Genomic DNA, 12,206 nt, shown 5'->3' with positions numbered 1-12,206 from the left:
CTAGATCTGTATCTTGGGGAAACAGCTTTTAGGCTGTGACTTTTCAACTGATGTGTTGTTATAGTGATTACAGTTTGTTTATTGATTACTCTATTTCCATACATATTTTTTGAAATATTTATTTGATCTTACTAGTTAATTATTTTTTTACTCTAAAGCCACAAAGTATTGTCTCTCGAGATACAAGGCGTATATGGTTTCTTTATCTGGAATTATTTAAAAATGTGTTGATCTATCGATATTTTGTATTTATTTGCGTACTTTCTGAATACCCACGTTTACGTTAAATGATTAATTCATCTATTCACAGTGATTGTAGGTAGTTCCACTCCACTCCAATAGGTAGCGATAACGTGCCTTTGCTGTAGTTGTCAACCACCACAAAACTGATCAAGGACGTGAAAATTACCAAATTTACTCCTTTTCCATTCATTGGCTAGGTTATTTAATTGGATAGGTCGGAGAAAACAGCTAACTAACTAGATTTTGTAACATTTAAGTACATATTCATTGCTATAATCGAAGGACCAAGATGCAAGAAGACTGGTTATAAATCAGTCCACCCTTTCGTGGTAAGACTTCTCCAGTGATGCTAACGGTCGTTGGCTAATGTTAGCTAGCTGCTAACGTTGTTACATTCACGTGAGACAACGTGAAGCATCGGAGCCTTCTAGCTATCTACCTTTGTAGCTAACTCTTTAGCTAGTTATGTCATGTCCAAAGTCAGAGAGAAACTTGTAAAACCAGCGCAAATGTCACTTGTGGTTAGTTAACGGCAGCAAGCTACCCGCCATTAGCCAGTCTTTGGCAAATGACAGGAGTGGGATGTTCGCTAAAAGACCGGTAACCCAGACTAAACAAACTAGCTACCCCACAATAATACCAAAGTCAATATCAGCATGTGAGATATTTAGCTAGCTATACAATTTCACAATTGTCAACGTGATTCCAGTTTTCGCAAGGCCAACGGCCCTTTCACACAGAAACAAACCGGGCGAGTAGGACAAGACGAGAAGCGAAAATCACGGAAAACTGAGCTGATTAATTTGGTTCACTGTTTCGTTTTAGCACATGTCGGTGAAATATATACTCCGTCATGACGATATACAAGGTCTGTGGTCTATCTCTAGGCAAATTATCCCCTATCTCCAGTCATGAGAACGTTATCATGACGTCGCACGTTTCATTTTTAGGGTGGATTATCCCTTAGGTCACTGCGGTAACGTTAATGTAGTCTGTTTGACCACTGCAGCCTCAGCTGAGTCTCTTGCGAAATGTAGGTGAATGGTAACGATCAAGTTCTTGTCTAGCTAACTAGATAAAGTAGCATTAGCCTAATATTTTCCCTGACGGTTGATCTAACAAGTAGGTAAGGTAAGTGGCACCTACCCTCAGTTTTACTCAATGCTGATGGGAATTTTTCTACTCTTTACACAAACGGTCAAATAGGGTCCGCTTATAGTTGTCCTTTTTCACATATGTACAAGTGTGAAATGTAAATGGTTTTTTTGCATATCCAGCTCTCCCTGAGGCACCCTCTGACAGTTGGGTCAAGGGCCAGGGATCACAGGCAGTCATCCAGGGGGAGTGGTGCCTATGCACATAGTCAAGCAGTTAGCTACAGATTGTACATGCACCAGATAATGTGATTTAATGCTTTCAAGACAACTAGGAATCCATTAGTTAACATTTGCATACAGCTTCCTATTAGTTGATTCTGATATTTTTCAAGTGGGAAACTGAGCCATTTTTTTTTGTCTCAAAAGTGGGATTAAAGGGAAAATCTACCCAAACTATCTTTAAAAAAAAAATCATTAGTCAACTGTTGATACAGTCCCAAATTGTTTTGCATGTCAGCAGTCACATTTTCAAGATATTGCACGTTTGACTGCTTTAATGCAAAACACATTTGAGGTTGCAATCTCATGCAATTGAGAATTGACTGCAAAGTGTAGGCTGTGGCTGAAAAAGACATCTGAATTTTACATGGGCTACAATATGCTTGTGGCTTGAACTTTGTCATTACTGACAGGGCAGTAGTCCATGTGAACCACGGCTGTCTGACACTGGGAATGGGGACAGCTGCCAAAAGCAAATCATGCTTGTCCTTACAGTGTAGGCCTTACTGAAGGTGACTCAGAGCTGCTCTCTCTCTCTCACTCTCTCTCTGTTGAACACTTATTGGCTGAGTCACTAGGGTTGGGTAGGTTTAGGATCATATTGAACAATAATAAATTAAGATTCTGTACTTTGAGGTTTTTACTATCATTATTAAGCGTGCACTCTAAGATCCTGTTCGATATCATGATATCCTGTTCGATATCATGCATTGCTTGCTGATGTCAAGTCAACAATATGACAAAAATAAGGTTTCAGGAGTTGTAGTTAACTCACTCAGGCACTCTAATCACAGATTATCATGGAGTTTTGGTAGATTATCAGATGGCAATGTCTAAGGCTTCTGTTAGGTTGACACCTGACACTAGTAACCTGGTGCCAAGAGCTCCTGGTGACAGTCAATTGGCTGTGAAGTCTGGCACTCCTGCAGAGCACGTACCAGTGCATGTGCTTTTTGGCTTAGACCTGTAGGCCTATACTGTCTCTGTCTTTAGGACTACAAAAATGCTTTGATAGAAGACACATTATCTTTTTATATCTATCAGGAAGTCAAATGAACCCGGTTGAGATGTGTTTATGATGGTTGTGTGATTGACTAGGCTACTGCATGAGTAATATAGGCTATATGACGTTGTCATTAGTTTAGATTAAAACTAGGGCCGGGAATTTAACCTTTATTTAACTAGGCAAGTCAGTTAAGAACAAATTCTTATTTAAAATGACGGCCTAGGAACAGTGGGTTAACTACCTTGTTCTGTGGCAGAACAACAGATTTTTTTCCTTTATCAGCTCGGGGATTCGATCTAGTAACCTTTCGGTTACTGCCCCAATGCGCTAACCACTAGGCTACCTTCCGATACGACATTATCACCATACTTAGGTGCCGATACTATATGTAGGCCTATTGCGATTCTCAAGATTTATTGTGATTTTATGTTCCAAAAATATTGCTCACCATATATTGCTCACCACGTGGGCCAATTCCACGGTAACAAAGTGATGCTGAGACTCGCGTTATTCACTTTAAAATGTATGCCAAACAAAAAGCAATGATTTCAAAGTGAAAACAACAACTCTATGCACAAGGACTAATTCAAAAAGAAAATCCTCGGACTTTTGACAAACACATTTTACTTGAAGAACAGTGCAGATGCGAAGTTTGTTAAAATAATGACAGTTTGTGCTTTTGGTGCCGTCATTCTGTTACCAAACTATGCATCTGCACTGATAAACATTTGAAAGTTGAAAATGTGAGTCGCGGCATCACTCTATTAATGTGGAATTGCCCAGAGAGACATGAGAAAACAAGTTTTCATCCGTCATGGAAATAAAAGTGCTGAAAACAAATTCGCTCACTATTGAAAAAGATGGAGAACAAGGTATGTAGGAAAAATACTGGTGTTTTTTATGCAGTTACAGCCAACTAACACAAGTAATATTGCGTTATAGTGTTAAATAATATCCCGATATGTGACTTGACCCCCCCCCCCCCCCCCCCCAATCACAAGTTAAAAGTCAGCTGATTGACCATTAGCCTATTGTTTGTCAATGTTATTTATGGAAACTAAATTGATTCTATTCTAGCTGGTTTTCATTCTGAAGTTGATTTTTCTCCTGTGTAATTGTCATCTGATAATGAGGTGTCGTTCAGCTCAAAAAATATTCACAATCTATCTTGCTTGCATATGGTACCCAAATCTAAAGCAATCTCCTGAAAAAGTCAACTGTAAAACAAGTTTAGAGTGGATATTAGCCTATAGCGTAGGCTTACTAGCTGAAAAGGGATCTGGAAACATCCTGATTTCCTTTCTGTGGGATCCTAATAGGAGAGTGAATGTATTGTTTACATCCTCACCATTTTGAACAGAGCAGCATTTTTCCTATTAGCAGCTGGCATTCAAAGGATCGTTCTACTCTACATTTGACTCCCCAATGAACAATGTAGCCTATGTTTTAAATAGGGGTCAGTTAATGAAGTTTAGTTTTTCATTGAACGTAAGCCATTGTTCTGCTACTATTTGACTAGTAAGGTGTCTTGTAATTCCTTCTGTTTTCACTGTTGAAACATTTTGAATGCCTTTTACAATTTGTATTTTACCGCAGGCAGGCTAAGAAATGTAGCCTAATCACATAACATGGTTTTATCTTTTTCAACTGGAATATGATAAGGATTTGGTTGTTTTACTTTCTCCCTGGGTTTTGAACTTTCAGTTGGGATTAGTCGCTCGTTAAGCCTATCCTTCCAATGCCATCACCGTTTCAGAGGAAGCTAGGGCCTACATATTAGTGACAGCCTACATTTGTAAATGAGTTCATCCTTTTTTCCCCTCTTTTCTTCTTTTTTTAATTTATTATTTTTATATATTTTTTTTACCTAGGATGATTTGTTTTCAGTAATACACATTTTGTCTCTTTGCTCTCTTTTTCAGTGCAATGTCTCTGGTTTTCACACGACCTAACCCCAACGCTATTGGCAAGAAAGACAAAAGACTCATGGCGGAGGTGAACGCCAGCCCGCTCAAGCACTTTGTCACGGCCAAGAAGAAAATCAACGGCATCTTCGAGCAGCTGGCCGCGTACATCAAAGAAAGCTCCTACTTTCTGGAAGGTAGCTACCAGCCTTCCAACTTACCACAAGTTGTGATCGAGAGAGCTGGCTTTCTTTTACACGTTTACACCAATGAACAGCACAATGTTTTGTGGTGTGGAATTGATTGACACTTGCCTGTTTTATTGGCAGCTAGGTTTCAGTCCAAACAGTACAGTGTGTGGAGTACAACGGAAATATTATTCCGTCTGTCTTTGGCACTCAACACCCACACATGTCATTCACTAAGTGAATTATCCGGCTCAAGTTTGCGTCGTAGGGCTGATTTAAAATGTATTTATGCCAAATTCTCTGTATTGGTCCAGTTTAGAGGTGTATATATATATATATATATATATATAACACTTAAACAACACAATGTAACTCCAAGTCAATCACACTTCTGTGAAATCAAACTGTCCACTTAGGAAGCAACACTGATTGACAATAAATTTCACATGCTGTTGTGCAAATGGAATAGACAACAAGTGGAAATTATAGGCATTTAGCAAGACGCCCCACCTGCAGAACCCCAGGAGTGGTTCTGCAGGTGGGGACCACAGACCACTTCTCAGTTCCTATGCTTCCTGGCTGATGTTTTGGTCACTTTTGAATGTTGGCGGTGCTTTCACTCTAGTGGTAGCATGAGATGGAGTCTACAACCCACACAAGTGGCTCGGGTAGTGCAGCTCATCCAGGATGGCACATCAATGCGAGATGTGGCAAGGTTTGCTGTATCTGTCAGCGTGGTGTCCAGAGCATGGAGGCGCTACCAGGAGACAGGCCAGTACATCAGGAGACGTGGAGGAGGCCGTAGGAGGGCAACAACCCAGCAGCAGGACCGCTACCTCCACCTTTGTGCAAGGAGGAGCAAAATGACCTCCAGCAGGCCACAAATGTGCATGTGTCTGCTCAAACAGTCAGAAACAGACTCCATGAGGGTGGTATGAGGGCCCGACTTCCACAGGTGGGGGTTGGGCTTACAGCCCAACACAGTGCAGGATGTTTGGCATTTGCCAGAGAACACCAAGATTGGCAAATTCGCCACTGGCGCCCTGTGCTCTTCACAGATGAAAGCAGGTTCACACTGAGCATATGTGACAGTCTGGAGACGCCGTGGAGAACGTTCTGCTGCCTGCAACATCCTCCAGCATGACCGGTTTGGCGGTGGGTCAGTCATGGTGTGGGGTGGCATTTCTTTGTGGGGCCGCACAGCCCTCCATGTGCTCGCCAGAGGTAGCCTGACTGCCATTAGGTACCGAGATGAGATCCTCAGACCCCTTGTGAGACCATATGCTGGTGCGGTTGGCCCTGGGTTCCTCCTAATGCAAGACAATGCTAGACCTCATGTGGCTGGAGTGTGTCAGTAGTTCCTGCAAGAGGAAGGCATTGATGCTATGGACTAGCCCGCCCGTTCCCCAGACCTGAATCCAATTGAGCACATCTGGGACATCATGTCTCGCTCCATCCACGTTGCACCACAGACTGTCCAGGAGTTGGCGGATGCTTTAGTCCAGGTGTGGGAGGAGATCCCTCAGGAGACCATCCGCCACCTCATCAGGAGCATGCCCAGGCGTTGTAGGGAGGTCATACAGGCACGTGGAGGCCACACACACTACTGAGCCTCATTTTGACTTGTTTTAAGGACATTACATCAAAGTTGGATCAGCCTGTAGTGTGGTTTTCCACTTTAATTTTGAGTGTGACTCCAAATCCAGACCTCCATGGGTTGATCAATTTGATTTCCATTGATCATTTTTGTGTGATTTTGTTGTCAGCACATTCAACTATGTAAAGAAAAGTATTTAATAAGAATATTTCATTCATTCAGATCTAGGATGTGTTATTTTAGTGTTCCCTTTTATTTTTTTGATATATATATATATATTAGTAATAATTACAACAATACTGAATGAACACTTATTTTAACATAATATAATACATCAATAAAATCATTTTAGCCTCAAATAAATAATGAAACATGTTCAATTTGGTTTAAATAATGCAAAAAATAAGTGTTGGAGAAGAAAGTAAAAGTGCAATATGTGCCATGTAAAAAAGCTAACGTTTAAGTTCCTTGCTCAGAACATGAGAACATAGGAAAGCTGGTGGTTCCTTTTAACATGAGTCTTCAATATTCCCAGTTAAGAAGTTTTAGGTTGTAGGAATTATAGGACTATTTCTCTCTATATTTCACTTGTATTTCATATACATTTGACTATTGGATGTTCTTATAGGCATTTTAGTATTGCCAGTGTAACAGTATAGCGTCTATCCCTCTCCTCGCCCCTACCTGGGCTCGAACCAGGGACACATCGACAACAGCCACCCTCGAAGCATCGTTACCCATCGCTCCACAAAAGCCACGGCACTTGCAGAGCAAGGGCAACAACTACTTCAAGGTCTCAGAGCAAGTGACGTCACCGATTGAAACGCTATTACCGCGCACCCTGCTAACTAGCTAGCCATTTCACATCGGTTACACCAGCCTAATCTCGGGAGTTGCTAGGCTTGAAGTCATAAACAGCTCAATGCTTGAAACACAGCGAAGAGCTGCTGGCAAATGCATGAAAGTGCTGTTTGAATGAATGCTTACGAGCCTGCTGCTGCCTACCACCGCTCAGACTGCTATATCAAGTCATAGACTTAATTATAACATAATAACACACAGAAATACGAGCCGTAGGTCATTAATATGGTAAAATCTGGAAACTATCTTTTCGAAAACAAAACGTTTATTCTTTCAGTGAAATACGGAACCGTTCCCTATTTTATCGAACGGGTGGCATCCCTAAGTTTAAATATTGCAGTCACATTGCACAACCTTCAATGTTATGTCATAATTATGTACAATTCTGGCAAATGAATTACGGTCTTTGTTAGGAAGAAATGATCTTCACACAGTTGGCAACGAGCCAGGCGGCCCAAACTGCTGCATATACCCTGACTCTGCTTGCACGGAATGCAAGAAAAGTGACACAATTTCCCTAGTTAAAAGAAATTAATGTTAGCAGGCAATATTAACTAAATATGCAGGTTTAAAAAGATATACTTGTGTATTGATTTTAAGAAAGACGTTGATATTTATGGTTAGGTACATTGGTGCAACGACAGTGCTTTTTTTGCGTATGCACTTGTTAAATCATCACCCGTTTGGCGAAGTAGGCTGTGATTCGATGAGAAATTAACAGGCACCGCATTATATGCAACCTAGGACCAGTTAGATAAACTAGTAATATCATCAACCATGTGTAGTTAACTAGTGTTTTATGTTAAGATTGATTGTTTTGTATAAGATAAGTTTAATGCTAGCTAGCAACTTACCTTGGCTCCTTGCTGCACTCGCGTAACAGGTAGTCAGCCTGCCACGCAGTCTCCTCATGGAGTGCAATGTAATCGGCCACAATCGATGTCCAAAAATGCAGATTACCGATTGTTATAACTTCAAATCGGCCCTAATTAATCGGCCATTCCGATTTAAACGGTCGACCTCTCGTCTAGTTCCTAGGGGTTTGCAATGGTTGTGTGATTAATTTTTTTTCTACTGCTCACAGACACCTATAGGAATGAGGAGCTGGACCCGGTCACGACAGAGGAGCAGGTTCAGGAGGTGCACGGTTACCTGTCAAAGGTGGCAGGGATCGGAGAGGTGCTGGCACGCAGACACATGAAGTGTGTCTTCTTCGGAAGGTACATTCCCTCCACCGCGTAATGACCACTGGCGATGCCGTCATTGGAGTTCGGAAGCTGCACGTTTTCCCCGCTATTAATTTTTCAATGAATCACACAATTTTGTCTCTCTAAAAATGGGTTGGACTACTGCACATTTCTGGAAAATACTCTAGACCTGTGTTAAATGTTCCTCACTCATCAGTGTGTTCTGCTTTATAGGACAAGTAACGGGAAGAGCTCAGTGATCAACGCCATGCTGTGTGATAAGGTGCTCCCCTCTGGGATAGGACATACCACCAACTGTTTCCTGCAGGTGGAGGGGACAGACGGCAACGAGTCCTTCCTGCTCACAGAGGGGTCAGAGGAGAAGAAGAGCATCAAAGTCAGTACCTCCACACGAGGTTGTAGAGAAACTTTTTAAAATAGCAACAGGAACAAGTGTTTCCTTTTTGGAATAAAATTGATTGTTGGTTAAAAAAACAAACGAGACGTTACTTAAAGCTCTTTGAAGTTGGATACTGCACCCTGGAAGACTTCTCTGAACTCTTAGCACGCTAGCTAAGTGCACACACACACACAATACGTTTGTGAGGTGCTGACTAATGGGGGGGGGGGGGGACATACTTTATGAAAAATAAAGTCGCACACGTGTCCTCCCAAAAATGTATTGAAGATAACAAATGTTTCGGCCCTGCGACTTCCTCGGGGTTTGCTCAGCACAACACACATCTTTTTAGAGTAAGTTTAAGATTTAAATTGAATGTAGTTTGTTGAGACAAGAACATGCTCTCAACCTTTTGATGTGTTCAAATCTCCCAAGCCCATCTTAGTTTAGGCATTGTAATTACTGTGATGCAATGCAATGCCCATCTAAGTATAACAGCAGTAAAACAGGTGGCTTGTAATTGTCTGTACTGTATGAATACATTTCTGCTTGTCCTACAGCAGATGAAGTCAGATCTGTCACAGTGGCTTTCTGTTGAGCAGTTGTCTTATTTAGTAAACGGTGGGTGGCCCGGTAAACCAACAGTCCTCCCTCAAAACCATGACGCTCACTGGTTATCCAGCACCTATTTTTATTTGATTTTACATTGTACGCAAGCAAACCTCTCTTAGCCAGTTGCACCACAGTTTAACGAGTACCACACCTTGTCACTTGGAAAGTAGACATCTCTTAATGGAATATATATATATATATATATTTTTTTTTAATTTAAGCTACTTCTTATCAATGTTATTTTATTCTTTAAAATACCAGCATCCCGAAATGTTGGTGCAATGTATCACATAATCACCTAAAGGAGCCCAGAAATATCCCCTTCCCTGTTGACTGTAGTTTATGACCCAGAAATGGCCGTGTGCCTTTGATATGCATCCTGATCAAACCTGTTACTGACCCGCGTGTCCAAACATAGCAACAGAATCAACAAAACACCAGCAACCCTGAATGCTCTCAGCCGCTCTTATCATGTGTTCACATTCCAGCTGTGTAAGTCCTAACCAGATGGGATGGTGTACCGCTGTGATAGCCAGGCTGGTTAACTGTGCCTTGAATTCTAAATAAATCAGTGTCACCAGCAAAGCACCCCCCAAACCATAACACCACCTCCTCCATGCTTCACAGTGGGAACCACACATGCAAAGATCATCAGACCAAAGGACAGATTTCCCCTGGTCTAATGTCCATTGCTCGTATTTCTTTGTTCAAGCAAGTCTCTTCTTATTGGTGTCCTTTAGTAGTGGTTTCTTTGCAGCAATTCCACCATGAAGTCTTGATTTCACGCAGTCTCTGAACAGTTCATGTTGAGATCTGTTGTGTCTGTTACTTGAACTCTGAAGCATTTATTTGGGCTGTAATTTCTGAGGCTGGTAACTAATGAACTTATCCTCTGCAGCAAAGGTAACTCTGGGTCTTCCTTTCCTGTGGCGGTCCTCATGAGAGCCAATTTCATCATAGCACTTGATGGTTTTTGCGACTGCACTTTCAAAGTTCTTAAATTTCCGAATTGACAGACCTTGTCTTAAACTAATAATGGACTGTCGTTTCTCTTTGCTTATTTCAGCTGTTCTTTGCCATATGGACTTGGTCTTTTACCAAATAGGGCAATCTTCTGTATACCACCCCTACCTTGTCACAACACAACTGATTGGCTGAAACGCATTAAGAAGGAAAGAAATTCCACAAATGTAACTTTGAACAAGGCACACCTGTTAATTTAAACGCATTGCAGGGGACTACCTGCAATGAAGCTGGTTGAGAGAATGCCAAGCAAGTGCAAAGCTGTCAAGGCAAAGGGTAGCTACTTTGAAGAATCTCAAATATAAAATAAACAAATCATAAGTATAACACTTTTTTTTTGTTATTTCATAGTTTTAATGTCTTCACTGTTATTCTTCAATGTAAAAATACAAATCTTGAATGAGAAGGTGTATCCAAACTTTTGACTGTACTGTAGGTCTTTGTGAAGCATGTTGGCTGCTAACAGCTTCCCCAGGCCTCTCCTCTCTCCCCATGGGGACTAAACCCCGGAAAGCTGGTCATTTCCGCTGGCTAATGATCAACACAGACCTCCGCTCTGCTCATAGGAAAAATCTCTGCCTGTCTACTTTATTTGTTGGCACAGATGAGTAACCTTTTTGATGCAACCTTTTCCCTCGAATCCTTATCTCTATGGAAATATGTTATGTCATCGTGGTATTGTTGCTATGGGTTTAAATAGGGACACATGCCAATAGATTATGAATATATTTCCTTCCTAGTAATCCGTCCTTTTTATTACAATAACTCATACAATCAAATGTAGTCAAAGTTCAAATGTGAACACATGTTATTGCATGTTTTGTCTCTCTCTTGCACAATCACTTTCTATTTCTGTCTCGCTCACTGTTTCTCAGACGGTGAACCAGCTAGCCCATGCTCTACATCAGGATGAGGACCTGGATGCAGGAAGCCTGGTGTGTGTCATGTGGCCTAAAGTCAAGTGTGCCCTGCTTAGGGACGACCTGGTGCTGGTGGACAGGTGAGGGCAACACACACCACACATCTAAAAGGATCAGGTAGACCATTCCCTTCTGGCATTCAGTTATTTTAGCACAACCAGGGGTCCTCTGGATGTGCTCCGAGGTTGATGTTGGAATGGGTACCACTCTTCACTTCGCCCTTCAATTTTGTATGCCTACTCCTCCTCTACAAACTACATTATCCTCATATACACTGAAACGCAACATGTATAGTGTTGGTCCCACGAGCTGAAATAAAAGATTCCAGAATTGTTTGATACGCAGAAAGTGTATTTATCTCAAGTTTTGTGCACAAATTTGTTTACATCCCTGTTAGTGAGCATTTCTACTTTGCGGAGATAATCCATCCACCTGACGGGTGTGGCATATCAAGAAGCTGATTAAACAGCATGATCATTACACAGGTGCACCTTGTGCTGGGGGACAATAAAAGGCCACTCTAAAATGTGCAGTTGTGTCACACAACACAATGCCACAGATGTCTCCAGTTTTGAGGGAGCGTGCAATTGGCATGCTGACTGCAGGAATGTCCACCAGAGCTGTTACCAGAATTGAATGTTTGCTGATGTCAACATTGTGAACAGTGCCCCCTGGTGGCAGTGGGGTTATGGTATGGGCAAACAATCTACGGACCACAAACAGAATTGCATTTTGTTGATGGCAATTTGAATGCACAGAGATACCGTGACGAGATCCTGAGGCCCATTGTGCCATTCATCCACAGCCATCACCCCATGTTTCAGCTTGATAATGCATGTTGAAAGGATCTGAACACAATTCCTGGAAGCTGAAAATGTCCCAGTTCCTC

General features: G+C 41.6%; 1 protein-coding gene across 4 annotated transcripts in view; it reads left to right on the top strand.

The window, feature by feature from the left end:
- Positions 1 to 309: 309 nt before the first annotated feature.
- Positions 310 to 12,206, top strand: part of mfn2 (mitofusin 2) — a 29,453-nt gene continuing 17,556 nt past the window's right edge. The window contains exons 1-5 of one of the 4 annotated variants that reach the window (XM_021615837.3): positions 310 to 572; positions 4,548 to 4,726; positions 8,260 to 8,395; positions 8,597 to 8,759; positions 11,273 to 11,397. In XM_021615837.3, coding sequence (XP_021471512.1) covers positions 4,552 to 4,726; positions 8,260 to 8,395; positions 8,597 to 8,759; positions 11,273 to 11,397 — 599 coding nt within the window. In that variant the 5' untranslated portion in view covers positions 310 to 572; positions 4,548 to 4,551. Of the gene's footprint in view, positions 573 to 930; positions 1,375 to 4,547; positions 4,727 to 8,259; positions 8,396 to 8,596; positions 8,760 to 11,272; positions 11,398 to 12,206 lie in introns of those variants that run through there. The other 3 variants (XM_021615838.3, XM_090184403.1, XM_036988098.2) reach the window with 3 other exon arrangements.

Source organism: Oncorhynchus mykiss, chromosome 9, assembly GCF_057628025.1.
Source record: "Oncorhynchus mykiss isolate SJ-2025 chromosome 9, ASM5762802v1, whole genome shotgun sequence".
In the NCBI taxonomy this organism is placed as follows: Eukaryota; Metazoa; Chordata; class Actinopteri; order Salmoniformes; family Salmonidae; genus Oncorhynchus; species Oncorhynchus mykiss.
Note: the sequence above shows the minus strand (reverse complement) of the source record. Positions and strands in the feature narration are given on the sequence as shown.